The 20,681-nt window shown below is 36.6% G+C and overlaps 1 protein-coding gene across 4 annotated transcripts in view; it reads right to left on the minus strand.

Annotated features, from left to right (window-relative positions):
- LOC105481002 (APOBEC1 complementation factor) overlaps window positions 1-20,681 on the minus strand; it is an 84,754-nt gene that overhangs the window by 11,031 nt on the left and 53,042 nt on the right. For 2 of the 4 annotated variants that reach the window (XM_011740250.2, XM_011740257.3), the window contains exons 6-10: window positions 16,091-16,255; window positions 10,648-10,745; window positions 6,107-6,380; window positions 3,930-4,111; window positions 993-1,129 (exon numbers count right to left, since the gene is read on the minus strand). In XM_011740250.2, coding sequence (XP_011738552.2) covers window positions 993-1,129; window positions 3,930-4,111; window positions 6,107-6,380; window positions 10,648-10,745; window positions 16,091-16,255 — 856 coding nt within the window. Of the gene's footprint in view, window positions 1-992; window positions 1,130-3,929; window positions 4,136-6,106; window positions 6,381-10,647; window positions 10,746-16,090; window positions 16,256-20,681 lie in introns of all 4 variants that reach the window. The other 2 variants (XM_011740244.2, XM_071069548.1) reach the window with 1 other exon arrangement.

Below are 20,681 nucleotides of genomic sequence, written 5' to 3' on the forward strand. Positions count from 1 at the left end.
TAGGCATTTTTAAACTGGTACAACTGAGTCAGGTGAAAACCTAAGGCACTATCAGTTTTGTAAAATGACTGGATGGTGGTTTTTTGAGTGGATGTTTTACATTCTGTTTGCTATTAAAGCTTCTAAATATAGGTTGCATGTAGGAATATTTACAAATTGATCTAGAACATCAGTGGTTTATGACATTCCTGGGACATACAAATAATTCACTACATGCCTTTTCTAAAGCACAAGTGAAACAAATTGTTTCTAAAAGATACAGAAATGCAGGCTCATGGTAAAATTCAGGAGGTGATATCCGCTAACAGAGAGGTCATATATTTGGTCCCAAATTAAATGATGGGCCATTGTCTTATTATGTATAAAAATGGTAATTTCATATGCTTCAACTTAAACATTGCACAGATGAAATAATGGGCTATAGCTTTGTTTGTCTGAAATGGAGTCTCACTCTATTGCCCAGGTTGGAGTGCAGTGGCATGATCTCAGCAACCTCCACCTCCCAGGTTCAAGTGATTATCCTGTCTCAGCCTCCCTAATAACTACGACTACAGGCACCTGCCACCACACCCGGCTAATTTTTGTATTTTTAGTAGAGATGGGGTTTCACCATGTTGGCCAGGCTGGTCTCAAACTCCTGACCTCAAGTGATCTACCTGCCTCAGCCTCCCAAAGTGCTGGGATTATAGGCATGAGCCACCGCGCCCAGCCAAGAATGGGCTATAGTTTTTATTTCTATTACATTTTACACTACTGACTGTTTTCCAATGGTTGGTGATACTACACAACCTTCATTGTGTATATGAAATTTGGGGGCCTTTATATGCCAGCTGCATGGCTGGCACATCCCAACTATACATTTCAATGCTTACATTTAATGACAAATGAGTAGGTAGTAGACCTCAGTATCTTGTTTAGATGGCGATTAAGTGCATTTAATTTACAAGCGTATCCTGCTCTAAAATGGTAAGGAATTTGGAGAAGTTACGCACATTGCAGGATTCTGGCTGGCTAGGGCAGGAATGGTTATTTTGTATAAGAATAGTTGTCTTTGGTCTTGTCCAATGGCAGAGTGCAGCTGGTACACTGGCTGTCCCCAGTTATTTTTCTGGCAAATCTCTTCTAATATCTACAAGAATAAAAAAAGTTATTTTCCCCTCAAATGACACATTCACATTATATCCCAAGTTTTCAGATTTTTAAACTCTAATTTTCAGAGTTCAAGCTAATATCAGAAGATATAAAATGCCACATGGTTTAATGACTCATAAAATTTAAGATGAACTCAATTTGAACTCCATTTAAAATGTTAGGTCTATTAGTTCATAAAATCACTTTCACACCATTTACTGTAATATATTTTTAGTTTAGTCCATTAGCTGTAACTTTTTACCAAAAGCTTAATTTTATGATTTGTTTGGAATATTTGTTTTTGTAAAAACTGTTGCTCCAACACTGTGTGCATAGATTTGTATAGATTTACTCATTATTACCCTCAGTCTCTGTGTTTATAATCGTTTAGAGATGATAACCTAAGAATATATTTTTATTTCATGTCATTTGCCATAGGGTTTTAATCTCACAATTTCATAAAAATAGAATTAAAAAGTTTAATGGATTGGTATTTACTGAGCATTCCTAGACGGGTGTTGACAGTTGTAATGTTTTTATTTGTTTGGTAAGACACTATTTCTGGCTTTTTTTTTTCTTTTGCTTAATGACAATATGCTTTTTAGCATCCTCCTGCACGTTGTTTTCTTCTGTAATTACTCCAAACTGAATATTTTCTAAAGATTCATAGTTTCTTTATTCTGAAGCAATTTTTGGTTGTCCAGAGGTCCTGACGCTCTCATTAGTCAGCAGATTCAGTAGACTGTGGAAAGCAGGGCATAAGGCTGAGAAAATAACTCTGGAAGACAGAACAGTGCCTCAGGATGTGTCTCTGGGGTTTCTTACCTCATTTATGCTAACTAACCCAGCTGCAATAGCATGATATTTTCCAGTTTATTAATTTGTAGATTGTTCCTATTTTCTCTATTGACATTTTCTTTTTAATACTCTTGTTGTGTAGGATCTCTTGTCATCCTCAGAGCATTCTCTACAGTTCTTGGGCAATAATAATGGAGCTTTTGCTGGTAGATATGATGCCTGCCTGTTTATGCCAGGTGAGCAAACCCGGGTGGAAGGAACACCAGCTCTCACTGCTGACTTTGCAGGGCAGTATTTGTCTCTGCTTCTGGCTGGAAGTTCATAACTCTTCTTTGGGGTTGTTTAGGCCCCATCTATATTGGTTGGTGGTGGCATGGTGTTCATTTCTAAGCCATAGTTGTAGAAGGTCAGAGAACAATATTATTAATTTGTCTTTTGTATAAGAATAGTTGTCTTTGGTCTTGTCCAATAGCAGAGTGCAGCGGGTACACTGGCTGTCCCCAGTTATTTTTCTGGGGACAGAGACACTTCTATTAATTGATAGAGATTATTACTGACATATTAATATAAGACATGATGAATTTCTAACTTGAGTTTGATGTGAAACGAAGAGATCTCTTTTCATACTATCACAGCTATCAGAACTACCATTATACAGAATTTGTGTCTATTATTTTTTATTTTCTTAAAAGATTTCTAAGGATTCCAGTACTTTAATCAGGTTCTTGGTTTTGGGTTTTAACCCAAGAGAAACTGGGTGGCTGGCTTTTATATTTTCTGAACAAACTTCATCATATCACTTCCAGATTTCATTATGGTTATATGTTTATGTGTCAGTTTTTTTCCCACTGGATTGCCATCTAATTTTTAGTGGTAAGGATTTCTTTATATTCACTTCTGCATCTCCAGCACCTAGTGCACTACATGGTGCATAAGAGAAGTTTACTAAATCTTTTGTGAACAAACAAATGATTGCTGTTTAGCACTCTGGTAGGCTTTCTTTTTTTTTTTAATTCCCTGGGTGGGGCTAGCAGAAACCTTAGATAAGCTAATTTGTGCATAAAAGAAAGTCAGAAATCCCATTGAAAAATTACCCCAGATGAGCTTTTAGAAAACCAAGTTTTCTTCTGGATTGAAATTATAAGGGCTACTTCCATAAATGTGGGGCTATAAGCCCACCTTTGTCATGGGAATAGGGAAGTTTCCTTTAAGACACACAAACTGTAACTGATTATTCAGCCAAAATATATTTCAGAGAGATCAGCACCTATCACACTCCCACAGGGAACAGTCTCAGGGTTAGCATAGACCCTGTTTTGTTTTATTTTTAACCCTGGGAGTCAGTTTCCGTATTGAAACTTGTATAACTTTTAATTTTCCAATAATAAAAAACACAGGTTAATGTTGAAGTATGGAAACTTAGAACTCTTAAATGAATACAAAAAAACCCCTCTCTGTAATGCCACTGCCGCAATATAACTATGGAGGAAGAGTTAATTTGGTATGACTGACGACATCTCCTAGTTAGTAATTCACCTAGCTATCATGGTGGAGTTTTCTCTTAGATACAGTATTTCCAAGCAAAGATGTCCTAAATGGTCTTTTCAGGGCTCTGCCATAATGCCCTTCATTTGCCAACCAACCTGGCTCACATACAATAGGCATTTATTCTGAGATGGGGTCTTTGCCTCATTTTATTTTCATTTAGGGTATGGGTTGATAATTCTTAATAGCTCTCAGATTCTTTGTATTTCAGTGGAATATTGTTCAAGGTGTTAAGCTTTAAGATTTTTTTAAAAAGAGAAAGGACCTATAATAGAATAACAGCACCTGATGCCCAGCATTCCCTCAAAGGGTGTGACGTTGATTGAATGCTTTATATATTAAAAGAAAAAAAAAACCCATAGCTTGAGTAGGGATCAAGTCAAATCATTTGGTAAAAGTGAATGATGCTCATTGGCACAACTTAAAGAAACTATTTCTGGAATAACATTACCTACCTGGGGAGCGAGTTTAATTCCTTGGGGTTTTAACATGACAGGATTCATTGGTGTGAGCTCCATCCCAGGTAAAATGTCGTAGAGTTTGTCTTCTCTTTTGTCTCCTTTGGCCTGGTATCCTCGACCCAGGCCTGTGTATGCCAAATAGCCACGGCCGCCCAGTCCTCTCACTCCCGCAGCCCCTACAGGTACATTCATGTAAATTTCTAGGAATGTAAGAAGGCATTAAACTGAATCAAACCACCAGAAAATCACCCTGAATCTTACTGTAATGGAAAAGTTAGCCCAATTCACGTTGATTATTGCCCTGAAGATGGGTGGGAAACTCTAGGATTCTAATGTAATGAAACTCAACATAAGGTAAGGTTTAAGATAGATGTCTTTCTCTTTTTTGAAAAACTACCTTCAGAAGAAAGCCATGCCACTGATAAGTACAATACTGTTGATAAGTACATAAGCAACTTAAAAATGTTGGGAGAGAAATTTTGCAATTTTTGTCTTTAGGTTACCTTTTCTTGATATTTTCTTGATATTTTCTAATATAGACTAATAAAGACTGGGAATGTATTTATTACAACATTCCAACATAATGCGACCACTTGTTTTGAAATCAGTCTTGCATAGAGACTGTCGCTGATCAGTATATTAGAAATAAATTCTGGCATCTCTAATTATCCCACCTCCAGTGACTTATTGGAAAACAAGCATTTAGAAAGCATGCTTTTAGGTTCACCATCCTCTCTCTGATGTTCGGTCAATGTGAGGCTTAAGTTTCCATTGAGTTTCATGCATAGATTCCTTTTGATTTTTGTTTTGCCATGTTGCTACTTTGATTTTATGTTGGTGGCATAGAGATACAAAATTAAATTGATTACCCTTCATCCATGAATATCATTCATTGATTCCTTTCTTGTTATAAGATAGGCATTTTTTTCCATTATAGTGGAGTTTGTTTTTTTCTACATCATAACTGGTTGACAATTTGTATTTAATGTATGGATTGGTTAATGATGTGATTTTTCATTATAAATGCATAATGTTACAATGATATAATTTATTGTCACATAGACAAGTTATCCTAAAGGAAATCCTGATTATTTAATTTGCATTAAAATTTTGGGGCAAGTAATTATGAGTATGAAACTTTTAAGGCCGTTGAAGACTAGAGCTCCTAGCATGATCAATTCAGTTATACTGAAAAATAGTAAAACATAGTAAGATAATTGTTTCCACAGTAATCTAGATTTGCCTCTTTGCCTCTAAGTCAAACCCAAGAATAGACCTAAATACACAGTTTATTTATCAAATTGCCCAGATTCATGTCGTATTTAGAGGACAGAACTGGGATTCAGTTAGCATTAGCCATATCCTAGAAAAACTAATCTGAAGGAGCCAAAAAGGCAGGGACAAGCTAGTTTCTTGGAAATAAAATAAAGGCTTTCTTTATCTTCTAGTTTCCTTGAAGAAATGGAGCTTGGAAAACTACTCAAACATTTAGAATTCTTACAGGATTCAAATGTGAAATGTTTATTGTTTTATTAGCAGTCTGAGGGTTTTTTCTATTTGGTGTTTATTTAGTTCTCCATGTACTAAAGAAATACAGTAATTTCCTTAATAATTTGGTTTTTAAGAAAGTATAACACGTATTTCTTGGAGGACGTCAGATGAGAACCTCTCGTTTGTCTGTTAGATTATATTTATAATAATTTGTGATTTGTATATTAAGACAATGCCACTGAGTCACCATCAAATACACACATGCCTTGAAAGGGTTTTGCTATTTGAGGTAATTGGTTTCCACTGGACTATACTAGTCTATTCCAGAAGTGTTGTAATGAGCCACAGATGACTGCACAATGGTGGACAAGTGATACAAAAGAAGCTAACAGTTATAGAACTAGGTTTTAGTTTGTGCAAATTTTATGGACCCATGTAAAGTTTGAATCTGTGCACTAGGCTCATTTGCACAATGTTCTGACCACGTTTTTTCAATAACCAGTTGTAATGTGAAAAAAGACTCCTATCAAAGGAAAACTATTGATATAATACTTGATTTTTAATAAAAAAATTTTCAGTGCTTTTCTCCCAGTGGACCCATCCAATGTATCTAAGGCTACTGCAATTTGAGTCATTTGAAATCGTGGGATTACCCTAAAGCAAGATCTGACTGGAGTTACCTCTAATAGAAGGGGCTCGGATAATGGCTCTGTTGCTGAGGTGTCCTTTGGTGGCTGGGAAATGAAGACTGGGAATTGCTGCATAAGCCTGAGGGGCATAGAAGACAGGAGCTCCAAGGTAGGTTGTGGTGGGATCATAAACTTGGCCCAAAGAGTAGGTATACTCTCCTTGCAGCATGGTGCCCCTTCCACCTGTGCCTCGGGTGTACCTAACATAACTGTCCTTGTCCACTGGTTTTGCTAGGGTGACTTCAATGGGGGAACCGTCCAGCACCTGTTGTAGAGAGCAAAGAAAAATCAACATGAGATGATACAAAGATAACCAAGTGTGGCTGAGCCCTAATAACATGATTCCTTCTAAGTGTTAGACTACTTACTGTAGGTTTATTCATTGTATCTTGTCATTTTATAGGTTTGTGTTTGTATGCCAGTTGAATTTTTTATGACCCATTTTGTTGGTAAGATGCATAAGATGCCAACAGGTTTGACAGTGACATATTGGCCGGTGTCCATTGACATATTCATTATAAATTTATAATCTGGTTACAGTCACTGAGACAGAAACTCATGTAATATTTTTATTAGGTCATATATGTGTTTTAAATTACATATCTATATAATTATATAACTACAATAAAATTTAGTTTTGTTATGGATGGTATAAAATCTCCATTACCTAGCACAATAAGATGAAGGTGAAAGGAAACCAATAACGAAATCTTATCAATTATTAGCATTTAGCATGGGCAGCCAAATCAGGCCCATCCAGCTGATAGCCTACTAACTGCCTTGCTCCTTAAATCAGCCGCACAAGTAAATTTTCACAGGAGAAGAAAGGCATACTGTGGCTCTACCAAAGGAAGAGGAATCTGAGAGGCTGTTGCATTGCCTGCCACAGGTTCTTCCTTGTGAAGCCACCTTTTGATCTGCTGAACAGTTGGGAACTAATAAACAGGGATGACAGTGGTCAGGAGTAGTTGGGAGTGAGAGTAGTATTGAGGTTCTCAGATCATGCACCGCTTAAAACTTGTCCTCAAAAATTATTGCCACAAATTTTGAGATTGTGAACAGCTCCAGATGTCAAAGATAATGAATGTATGTAGATCTACATGTGCTACTAACTTCTATGTATTGCTTACCTACACAAGAAACAAACATGGCTCTCAACAAATTCTTGATAGATTGATGTATTTATTATCAAAGGAACAAAGTATTGTCAGAAAGCATTTGTGGCTTTTTTTTTAATAAGAATGTGATGATCCTCTGTTTTATATACAGAAGACTTTTATTTAAAGTGTTTCTACAGAAATTCACATTCACAGCAGCTGAGTGTGCACCCTTACCCTCTGATTTCAACCGTGACTCAGTGGTTCCTGGATTATCGAAGTCTGCTGGACAAAGCTTGTGCTTCATGGTCATCCTGATCATTTTGTTCAGCCTGTGGGTCGGTTTGTCTCCAGTATTATGTATTTACCTTACTTTTTAGTAGCAGGAGCCAGTGTCAAATAAGTTAGATGGAATACTCTGATAGAATCCAGCTGATATTCAACAATCTTATATTGATGTTGATGTAATTAGAAAAAATAGAACTGGCATACTGAAAATAGGGGAGGACCTTGGGTATAAGATTATTTATATCTTCAGTCTGATCTTGAGGAAGATGAGAGACTCAAATAGGTCTCTGCTTATAGGCACTTCCATATCAAGATACATTTTGCATGGAATGATTCTTTGCTGCAAATTCAGATTTCTTGTAATAAATTTTGTTCTGCCTTCCTCTGTCCCATCCAAAAGCATTTTAAACTCAATATTGTATTTTAGTTATTTAGTTTAGATATTTCAAGAGCTAGGACAACATCTTATTAATCAGTATAACCCAAGCTTAGTAAAATTTCTTTCACTTCACAGACTTGGAATAAATTAATAATCATTCTGAAGCTCAATTCATTATTTTTCTCTCTGAATAGGCTTCCCTTCCTGAATTTCATAACAACCTCCCATATTGGAAGCTTATAATGACTTCTCCTTCTTTTTCACCCCTATCTCCAATCAGTTCCTGGGTCCTTTGAATTTACCCCTACTGTTCTGTACATGGTTGTCTCCTGCATTCCATTCCTACCTAAGTTCAAGACCTTATTTTGTCCCATTTGGGTGACTATAATAGCTTTATAACTAGTTTCTATGACATGTTTCTCTCACCTGTATTAAAAAGGCAATTCTTAATAGGTTAATTTTCTTAAATTGTAAATGTGATAATTACTGCACAAAAAAATTCAAGATCTCACCTCATCTAATAAATTAAATATAAATTTCTATATATATGCTCAAAAACCATAGTTCCTAGGAAAACTTACTTTAGATTTTTCCATACCGTATTATAGTCAAGTATAATATTAAATATATATTTAACTAAATAATATGTGTAAATATTACTATAAAAATATCTAGCTGCAAAAATTGGGAATAATTTGAATATGTTTCCACTGTAATTATTCCAATGTAATTATTGGCATTTAATTTGTGATGGCTGTTCCTTCCCAGCAATCATCGTGTATACTCAGGAATGTTTCCATATAGAGAAAATCGAACTTATAGATTGTTTTCCAAGTAATAACACTTTATGATATTAAATGTGATAATCAATGAAGATGAAATAATGCTTTTCTTTATAGACATGTATTTAACTATGCATTAGTTTTTGCTTTGCAGTTGTCTTTTTTGTATTTCAGGGTGAATACATTCTCCACCCCACCCTCCAGCACTCAAATATTTTTGAGTTTGAGTGGGCCCTTGAGGAGCTAATATGCAAGAGGCTTCACAGTGTCTGAAGGGTCTAGGCTAAGAGATCCTCCCTTTGCCATCTGGATCCACTCCCTATGGAATTCACCACCTACCAGCTCCAGCCTGCTCTCTGCTCTGGGAGACTATTCTACATGGGGTCCTCTTTAGCCTTCTAGATTGTGATTAGATTTAGCCAATGGGGAATGCTGGTAGGAGGTTGGAGAAAGAGACAACAGTGAATTTGGGGCATTTATTCTGCTGGATCCCTCTTTGAAAGGTCACCTTGGGCTGACTGTGTCCTTTGACCAAAATCACTACTTCTTTCTGTTCTCTTTTCTTTTTTTCCTTAATGATGGGGTTGCACTCTGTTGTCCAGGCTGAAATGCAATGGCACAATCATAGATCACTGCAGTCTCAGCCTTCTGGGATCAAGAGATCCTCCCACCTCAGCCTCTGGAGTAGCTGGGACTACTATAGTAGTCCATGCCACCATGCTTGGCTAATTTTTTGTAGAGATGAGGTCTTGCCATCTTGTCCAGGCTGGTCTCGGAGTCCTGGGCTCAAGCAATCCTTCCACCTCAGCCTCCCAAAGTGCTGAGATTACAGGTGTGAGCCACTGCACCCAGCTACTTCTTGCAAAGAGATCTGCTCTACACAATTCTCTCCGCTTTCAGGATTTCTATTAATTCTCCAGCCCCTTGTACCTTTGACTCCAGAATACTGTGAGCCCCAAATTCTGACACTCTTTTTTTGATTTCCCTAGCCCCAACTCACACTTTTGTAATTAATTCCTTTGCTATTTGTTTTCTTTTGGGACCCTGGCTGATGCCAGATCCGATAGGTAAAACAGTCCCATGTGCATTATGTTCCAACCAAGTTACTCCACATTTTCCTGTTCTCCAATCTTGTCTTGCTCTTCTCAAATTCTGTGCCTCTGTCTAAGACTGCCTGTCTTTCCATATTTTGATTTTTGAAATTATACCCAATTTTCATGGCTTCTTTGAAATATTATCTTCTCATATCCATGAAGATGTTTTATTCTTTATGGCCCACTTCTTCCTTCGAACTTGCTCACCACGTTGATCTCTTTTTATGATATTTACTTGACTGTACTTTGCACGTGTTTGTGTAGTTGTCTTATTCCTCCAACCAACTTTTAACTGTTTGTCAAACATCTTTGATTCTTTTTGTATCCTAGCATGATAAGTGGTCTATAGAAGGTTTTAAATGTTTATTGGCTTGATACATAAATATTATATTGGTTTCTGTATACAACTCAGTAGTGAGGATATAGAAGCTTCCCCAGCCCCGACTCTTGGCAAGGTGAGAGACTCTAAGCTTTCCAAGTGGAAGATCACACTATGAAGGCAGAATAACAGCTATCTTGACATGTTTTTAATTCATCAGCTTCTAAAATACTGCAATAAAATGATGATAATCTCTTTGAAGTAATGAGAGAAAACTGGAATTGTGAAAAACACCTTGAAATAATCTACTTCAATCTCCTCTTTCCATGGAAATTGAGTTTCAGTGCCTTGTCCAAATTAGAAAAAAAATAGAGCTAAAGTTGGATATATTAGGTACATCTCCAATTTCCATTGTGTTTTCCATCATTTCTCTTTAGTACATCTTAAATGGACTGAGGCAGCCATGTCAGAGAAGGCTGGAGTGAGACAGACTCGCAGGACTGTGCTTTTGAATGTAATGTCCGCACCAAACTTGGATGGAATCTGCATATTTTTTTCTTTGTTCTACCTTACCTTGCCATTTAAAGCTTTCATAGCCTCAACTGCATCTTCTCGGTTACTGAAGTGCACAAAAGCATAGTCTCGAATTTTCTTCACCCTCTCCACAGCACCTGTAAAATAGAGTGAAAGTTGCCCCATTAACAAACTTAAGAGAGGCCTGAAAGTGATATATTTTAGCACCTAGCTGCAAAGAGTATTGGATTTTTTCATGGATATCTCATATTTAAGAAAGGATCTCATCAAGAACATTCAACTGAAGATTTTTTTTTGCAGTTTTAAAAATAAAATTTATATTCTGACTTATTATAATTTGTTATGGATTTGTGTTTTCCACTTCCTAGATTATAAGGTCTCTAAGGGTAGGAATTCCATCTTCCTTTGCATCTTATGTAATGTAAAAGATAGTACCTTTTGCATGGCAAAATATTTGTTGAGTTGAACTCAATTATTGATCATTTTACAAACGTATATTTAGGTGATTACTTTTTTAAGTTTTATGCTTTTCATCCCAGCAAAATGTCTTTATCTCTTTTGTCTTATATAATTAACTTTAATTTACTTTTTAAAACTTAAATATTAGGTAACTACAGTTCTGATAAGGTAACTGAGATTTAGAGTCCACACAGAGAGGAACTACAACTGTATTCCCTATATCCTTATCCATTAATCTTTAAATAGAAAAGCAAAAAGAAGAAAAAGAAAGTTGTTTCCACAAGAACATCTGGGAACCAAGATAAGTTGCCTGCCTTGCTGTCATGATAGCTAAAGACTGGAAACAATGTAAATATCTACTATTCTACTTTGAGGAATGTCTCATACAGAAACACTCACACACATGTACAAGAATCATGCATAAGAATATCAATTACACTACTGTTGAAAGAGCAAAAATAAAACAATTTAATGTCTATTTTCATGAGTGATTAAATCTGCTACATTTATACCAACACCAAGGAGTCTATACAGAAAATAGACCTGTATGTGATTACATGCAAAGATTAAAGACGTATACATATATTTTTTTCAGACAGAGTTTGCTCTTGTTGCCCAGGCTAGAGTGCAATGGCGCGATCTCAGCTCACTGCAACCTCCGCCACCCTGGTTCAAGCGATTCTTCTGCCTCAGTCTCCTGAGTAGCTGGGATTACAGGCATGTGCCACCATGTGCCTGGCTAATTTTGTATTTTTAGTAGAGAAGGAGTTTCACCATGTTGATCAGGCTGGTCTCGAACTCCAGACCTCAGGTAATCTGCCCACCTCGGCCTCCCAAAGTATTGGGATTACAGGCATGAGCCACTATGCCTGGCCCAAGATCTACTGTTAAGTTTTAAAAAGTTATAAAATAGTAAGTACAATATTATAGCATTTGTGTTTTTAATAATCCAAAACTGTATATATATATGCACAAAATTTAAATACACTTATACAGAAAGCAAACTGAAAAGATAGAGACCAAACTCTTAACAGGGGTTACTTCAGGAATGGGGAGAAAAGTTGGGAAGAATGAGGGGGATTTTCATATTGTAATTGATATATTTGGCATTTTACAAATATTTGCAAAATTTGTTTATGTTATTTGTGTAGAAAACCCAAACAAACCATCTATTTTTATGTAAAGGAACTGCTGAACATGATAGCAACATATAAAAATGAAAAAGATAGTTGTACCGAGATAGTTGGATGTTGTATTTTTAAAATGTTGTTGCTTACTCAATTTTAAAAATAGACCTTTTGCTTAGAGTGAAGGTAAGGTGGAAATTTGTTTAACCACTGTTAGTTTAGCATGCCAATTATCTTCTTTTACCCTACACTCACTTGGGTGTACCTTGAGAGTCTAGGGAGACAACATAGGATGAGACATTATTCCAGGGAAAAGAAGAGGGGGAAGTCCTTTCTGTCCCTATCAAAGTTTCATTATCCTCTTAGATTCAAGGTAACAAAGGTAATTAGAGTTTTTACTCTCTCACATGGTTCAATGACTAAGAATTATCTTCCTTTGGAATAATAGTGAACCTGTAACATAAGGACAATTTAAAGACATTGTGATACTTCTCTTTACACTCCCTTCAACATTCGACCCTTGACTTCTTATGGCAATGGTTATACAGAGCAAAATTATCTGGCCAGGCTAAGGATAAATAAAGCTCTCTGAGACCATGAAGCATGGGACATATAATTAACTGAATATCCAATATAGTCTCTTCACTCCTTTCAGTGTCACACGGGGTGATGATCATGACTCAATCCCACGACTCGTTTTTGTAATTGAGAAGAAAGACATTGGCCAATGATGACCTTCACCTTTCCAGTCTTTGCTCAGTTCATATTTCAATGTCATTCTCCACCTAGACTCCCTGGACTGTTATCTCCCTGAGACGAGGACCTGCTTCAGAGACTTTGTGGTATCATCTTCACCTGGTTCCTGTCTACTGCCTTGGACACAGGAGTTACTCTATAAATACACATGGAATAAGGGAATATTATCAGTTAATTCACACCCCAACTTCTGTCATCTACACCAGTTAGGTGGCATTTCAGATGATAATGAATTTAGATTTTCTGAAATTCTGTTTGCAGATATTTCAAATTATCTTACACTGTTGGATAATTTCCAGATGCATCTGGTTTTGGAAAATTTGATATTTAAAAATTTAGTCTTATAAAACAGACAAGTTAAAAAGTTAGAGTTTGTGTCATAAAAGTTGGTTTTCTCCACAATAGCATTCACCACATGGCTTATTTTAATATGTTTCTTCTTTAGTGCATAGGAGTTTGTTTAATAATTATCATTTATGTCTCTGAGTGGCAATATAGTATTATTCAAGTTCATCATGGTTAAAATGATACATGGTCAAATATTTTGAGGTAATAGGTAGGTTCCTCTGAGGGACCTAAACTTTAAATGGAATTTTTAAAGAGTCATTTTCCTGTTTCTTTCCATAAATTTTTCTAGATAAGTATAGCCTTGGCACAGTACATACTTTCCAAGATAAAACAAACTAGTTAGCTCTGACGTTTCCCTCTCAATGCAGCAGATGTCTGCTAGTTGTTCACCTTCAGCAATTCATATTTTTTTTTGCAGAGGGCCAGGAAGAACAAGCCACACATCATTATATAGCCCTGAGAGTTGTGCCACCAGCTGCAGACTATGACCTGAAATCTCTGGACACACTTTAGTCCCAAGAAGAAAGAGAAAGTGAGAGAACAAGCAACAGAGAGATATGTGACGTTCATTATTTTCACGATAATTAGTAGGATTCTGGCACACATGTCTCTTCAATATATGCCAATACACAGACTGGGAAAGCTAATGACCAGGGACTAGGAAAGGAAGCAGCCTTTTAGTAGTTTCTCATTCTAACCCTTGGCAAAAAAAGGGTGCTGTTTTAATTAGATAAAAATAAGAAGTATTATTCACTCTGGGAAGGTAGAAAGTCAACATGCAATGAGGGGAGAATAGTGGGCAATATTTATACACACACATTATGGTTCCTATGCCTACAAATGCATCAACATTCAGATCTCAGCTTAGATGTCACTTCGAAACACAAATCTTCTCTTCACTCCAAGAGTAGTCTGCCTAAGATGTATTTTTTCTGGAATTTCTTAAACTTTTTCCACGCACACATCATACTTGTTGGTTCCTTCCCCAGTGCCTCGCACATAGGAGCTACTGAAGGAAAGACAGTTGAATGAATGAGTGAATGAATGCAATAAAGATTGGGCATGAGAGTATTAAAGTTTTTAAGAACATGTCCTTTACCAGATTCGAGTTCAAATCCAGGATCTGCCACCTGCTAGCTGTGTGACCCTGGGCAAACCACTTAACTACTCTGGGTCCTGGTTTTCTTATCTATAAAGTAATGGAATGAATAAAGCAACCTGTATTATAGAGCTGTGATGAATAAATGACACATGCTGTGAAAGGACCCACTGCAATGCTTGGCACACAGTAAGGTAGTCCATCGTTTGCAGTTTCTAGCTTAGTCATGGATTCACAGCTGTTGGTGTGGAGCCACACCATGACACTAATATTTCAGGGAAGGCAGAGTTCTTGAGGCTGGAGAAAGATCCTTGGTGAGTCTTTCAAAATGGAGCAGTGACATCCTTACTGAATATCCTTCAGAGCAAATCATCAGCTTATCATTCTGTTCTATCTGAAATAGCACCCAGAGTTGGAAACAGACAATGTGAGTATGTGCAAGTGAATATTCTCAGGCAGCTTTAACATGACAGTACCATGGCCTATGTTTATTAACAACCTAGGGAATTTGCCAGGAGGCTGGGACATTCTCAGTTATGAAAGGATATTACTACTATGATAACCCTAAGCCACTGCTGCCCAGAGTGTGTTTAAAGACACAGTAATCCCACAAGATGATATGCCAACAAAGAGCAGTCGTGCTTCAGAAATTTGAAAAATGAAGCTTTCTGTATCTCGGAGAATTTCAAAGCATGTCAGAAGGCTAAAGACTGATAAGTTCCATAATGAAGAAATTAATTTAATTTTGCAGAATCTGGTGTTTACAAGTTTATTTGACCATGGAGCACTTTTATCAGTAACATCTACCAAAAGATTATAGAATTAATGTTCTGAACTGTTTTTGGGAAATGGTAATTTGCACATTGTTTCTTGAAATGCTCTACCTCTCTCAGTGTTGTAGCTCCTATATGAAGAAGAAAGAGATGGGAAGTCAATCTGGTGGCTTAGAATTGATACTGAAAAATATTGGCAAGATGAGTAGCAACTAACTATCCTCTTCCACCTTCCCTTTATTCCTTTCCCTTCCTCTTCATTTAAATGAGGTTCCTAGGATTGTCACCTTTTACTTATGTCACAAGTGTATTCCGTTAGGCCAGTGGTTCTAAACTGGGGCAATTTTGCCCACCCATAGAGTATATTTTGCAATGTCTGAAGGCATTTTTGATTATTACATCTTGGAGGTTGCTACTGGTATCTAACAGGGACGGGCCTGGGATGCTGCTAAACATCTTACAATCCACTGGACAGACCCCTACAGCCAAGAATGATCTGTTCCAAAATATCAATAGTGGTGAGGCTGAGAAACCCTGCATCAGACATATAGTTATGGCATGCATTGTTTATTACAGTAAATATTTATTGAGCAATCATTGTACCCCAGAGCTTAAATGTCCGAGGAAGGAGGAAACAATAAGAGGGGAAAAAAACTCATGAAATTTATAGTTTAGTGAAGAAAATAGGTATTCATTAAATAATCACATAGATAAATATAAAATTATAATATTGATAAATATTATAGGACCATATGGCTTGATTTTCTAATCCAAAGTTAGGAACATAGTTTGAGAGGTTTGCATGCAATTATGAGATGAGCTAAATAAAAGCATTTCTACTTAAAGTTATGGGAAGTCATCTCAAGCATAGGTGCTTTTAAAGAATGTTTTGAAAAACTAATCTTGTATATATGTCCTACCTGGTTTGATATTGTTGAATTCCTTTTCAATCATCTCTTCAGAGGTAGAAAGCATAAGATTTCTTACATATAGGATTTTCACTGAAGACATTGTATCTTCATCAACTTCTACTTCTGGCTCTGCCCAGTCTACTGCAATAGGATGTCCCCATAACTGAATTCTTCCTGTTGAAAATGATCACAATTATGATTAATTATGTACAAATCAGGACAACATCATCTCAGTTTATACCGATGGTCTTTTAAATTGGCCTGACCCTTGAGGTCTTGAATGAGCAAGAAGACCATTAAAATTGGTGAGTATTAATCTTAAGAGACATTCCAAATGAATGGAGTAACTGACTAGAAGGGAGTTCTGTGTGACCAGTGACTTGTTATAACTATTGATTATAAGGGGAACCAGGATGCGGTTTGAGGTTGAACAGAAATGAGGCAGCAGAGGGCACATTTGGCTCTTACAACAACACTCATTGGATGAAGGTAGTCACTTAAGGTAAGATAGCAAAAGGGAGAAAGGAAAAGTATGGATTTAGGGTCCAGATACAGAGTCTGACTCCACAGAACATTAAGAAGGTTACTAGGAAGAGTATTTACTGCTGTTTGAATCTGTGGTGTTAATTAGGCTAAGTACCACAATTGAGATGTTCAAAAGGTGTTTCGGCAAAGGTGGGTGGGGCTCAGGCATCCTTAGCTTGTTTTCTGTCCCTCACACTTGGTCAAGGCTTAGACCAGCTGTGTTCCCTCTTAATCCTCTTTCACAACATGAATAAATCTGGAATCTGCAGACATTTTTAAAAAAATCCTAATTAAGAAGACAGATGACAAGCAATGGAAGAGTCTATGATGAAAAATTTAACTCTTCTGAAAAGGGTAGTTGTTCTCCATGGCTACATATATTTTTGTATTACTATAAACACATTTTATTGAGTGTCTTGTACTGTACCATCTGTTTTTCATGTGCTATCTCAGTTCCTTCTCACAGTAACCCTGTGGGGAAGTGAATGACTCCCAATTTTACAGAATGGGAAATGAGCTTTAGAGAGGATAACTTTCCCAGACCTGTTCTACTTAACCGCCTCCCCCTTTTTTGTTGTTGTTTTGGTTTGGTTTTTTGGTGACTCTGCTCCTGTACCCCTACACAGTGCAGATCTTGTTGAAGTGATGAGAGGGGAGTGAGAGTCAACCCAAGTTCTAAATTTCATTGGAAATCTAGTTTGTTTTTTATTCATTGTTTGGGAACAAACTTTATCCCATAAGCAATACAAAGCTTAAGAGAACAAAGTCAGGAATACTCAGTATTGGTAAGGGTTTATTTGTTTAATTACTACACATGGGAAGCAGTTATTTTCAATAAGAATGTATCTTTATATTCCTTGAAAAGCAGTCAGTAAAAGTGTCCGCGACACTGGCATTCTAAAACCCAAATGAAGAATAGGCATGTCTTAAGAGATAACCGACCTTAGAGAAGCTGGCTCTTGTTACCCTAGCTGTGACCGTCTTGTTCTGTATTGCATTCCAGGGGCTAGTTTTCTTCATTACTCTCTTCCCTTCCCCTTTTATGCTTTACATTAGACTTTTTTTGTTTGTATTATCCCAAGATCCCCAAGATCCCCAAGGCTCCCATGTAACTCTGGTTTTGGTAGCTCTGGTTTTGGCCAAGCTCATCCTTGGCCCCATATTGCGTGAGGTTTAAAAAATAATGAAACCTGGATTCCACCCAATGATGTACTAGAGCCAGTTCTTCTCTACTTGCAAAAATAGATTATTTTTGCATTTCTCCTTCCACGCTTTTTAAAGTTACGATTAGTCAAAATTGCATCTATTTATGGTATACAACATGATGTTTTGATACATGTATACATTGTAAAATGATTAAATGAAGTTAATTAACATATCCATCACCTCACATACTTTTTTTTGTGGTGATAACATTTAAGATCTACTCCCTTAGCAATTTTCGAGTATACAAATACATTAACTATAGTCATATTATACAATAGATTTCCAGAAATTATTCATTTTAATGGAAACTTTGTATCATTTGACAAATATCTCTCCATACCTCTGCCTCCTGCCCTGGTAACCACCATTCAACACTGTGCTTATATGAATTCAACTTTTTAGATTCCACATATAAGTGAGATTATGCAATATTTGTCTCTCTGTGCCTGGCTTATTTCACTTAATATAATGTGCTCCAGGTTCACCCATGTTGTTGCAAATGACAGAATTTCCTTCTTTGTAAAGACTGAATAATATTCCATTGTAACTAATAAGCTCAGTACAGCTGTAAAATACAAAACTAACATACATAAGTAAGTAGCCTTTCTATACACTAACAACAAGAAATCAAGAAAACTGAAAAAGAAATCAAGAAAACAATCTCATTTATAATACCATCCCCCCCACAAAAATACTTAGAAATAAATTTAACCAACAAGATGAAAGATCTGTATACTTAAAACTATAAAATATTGATAAAAAATTAAAGAAGAAACAAATAAATGGAAAAATAGCCTATGTTCATGGATTGGAGGCATTATTATTGTTAAAAGGTCCACGCTACCCAGAGCAATCTACAGATTCCACGCAATCTCTATCGAAAATCCAGTGATGTTTTTCACAGAAATAGAAAATACAATTCTAAAATTTGTATGGGGCCACAAAAGACCTTAGCCAAAGAAATGTGAACCAAAAGAACAAAGCTGGGGTCATCACACTACTTGATTTCAAAATATACTACAAAGCTATAGTAATCGAAACAGTATGATACTGGCATAAAAACAGACATTTAAGCCAGTGAAACAAAATAGAGTCCAGAAAGAAATCCACACGCTTAAGGTCAACTGATCTTTGCAAAGATGCCAAGAACACACAATGGGGAAGGAACAGCCTCTTCAACAAATGATGTAAGGAAAATTGGATATCCATATGCAGAAGAATGAAATGGGACCCTTATCTTACAACATACACATAAGCCTAGTTAAAATGGAATAAGATTTAAATGTAAGACCTGAAACAGTAAAACTACTAGAAAGAAACAATAAGGGAAAATTTCTTGACATTGGTCTGGAAAATTGTTTCTCGGCTATAACCCCCAAAGCACAGGCAACAAAAGCAAAAATAGATGAATGGGATTGCATCAAACTAAAGTTTCTGCACAGCAAAGGAAACAATCAATGGAGGAAAGAGATAACCTAAGGAATGGGAAAAAATATTTACAAAGCATACATTCGATAAGGAGTTAATATCCCAAATATATAAATAACTCAAACAATCAATAGTAGGAAAACAAATAACCCAATTAAAAATGAGCAAAAGGCCAGGTGTGCTGGCTCATGCCTGTAATCCCACCACTTTGGGAAGCCAAGGCCAGTGGATCTTCTGAGGTGAGGAGTTTGACACCAGCCTGGCCAACATGGAGAAACCCCATCTCTACTAAAAACACAAAATTAGCCAGTTGTGGTGGCACATGCCTGTAATCCCAGCTACTCAGGAGGCTGAGGCAGGAAAATCACTTGAACCTGGGAGGCAGAGGTTGCAGTGAGCCAAGATCATGCCATTGCACTCTAGCCTGGGCAATAAGAGTGAAACTCCGTCTCAAAAATAAAAAAAAGGTCAATGGATTTGAATAGACAAATCTCAAAAGAAGAAATATAAATGACCAACAGGTATATGAAAAAATGCTCAACATCCCTAATCAGGAAAATATAAATCAAAACTAAAATGAGTTATCACCTCACACCTGGTAGAATGGCCATTATGAAAAAGATCAAAGATAATGTTTTCAAGGATTTGGAGAAACGAGAATACTTGCATACTGTTGATGGGAATGTAAGTTGGTACAGCCATTATGGAAAATAATATGCAGGTTCCTCAAAAAAAATAAAAATAGAGCTACCATATGATCCCGCAGTCACCATACTGGGTATATATTCTCCCCAAATGAAATCATTATGTTAAAGAGATACCTGCATTCCCATGTTTATGGAAGCATTATTCACAATTACCATGGTATGGAATCAACCTAAATGTTCATCAACAGATAAATAGACAAAGAAAGTATCAGAATTTTGTGAGCCAGTTAAAGCCACGTTGGTAACTTGAAATCAGCCACAGTGGGAGTGTTAATACCATGGAAATTGGCAAATGCTACAAATCAGGGCTTTTGTTTTTTTCTCTAGGAGCTGGCTGTTAAAGATTTACCGGCTCATTACTGACCTCCGGACTGCTCTTCCCAATTCTGATATAAGTGGGCTGGATCTCAGGAGTTTTACAAGTAGCTTAGTTAATTCTAAAATGCAGCTACAGTTGAGTACTACTGCTCTAGCTTTAGTCTTCTCAGCCTAGGACCATGAACTGCTGCATAAGGCTAAGAGAACAGACATGAGAGTAAATATAGGAAGCAATGATTTCCACCAATATCCTTTTGAAGGCCTCTGGTGAAAGCGAGTGTTACAGAGTGATTTGAGAACATGAACTTGAAGTAAGACAAGTTCAAATGTCAGAACAATGATCCTGGCTAGAAAACATATCCTTTCTAACATCAGTTTCCTTATCTACAACCTACTATTGTTGTGAGGTCAAGAAA

This window comes from Macaca nemestrina, chromosome 9 (assembly GCF_043159975.1).
Source record: "Macaca nemestrina isolate mMacNem1 chromosome 9, mMacNem.hap1, whole genome shotgun sequence".
Classification (NCBI taxonomy): domain Eukaryota; kingdom Metazoa; phylum Chordata; class Mammalia; order Primates; family Cercopithecidae; genus Macaca; species Macaca nemestrina.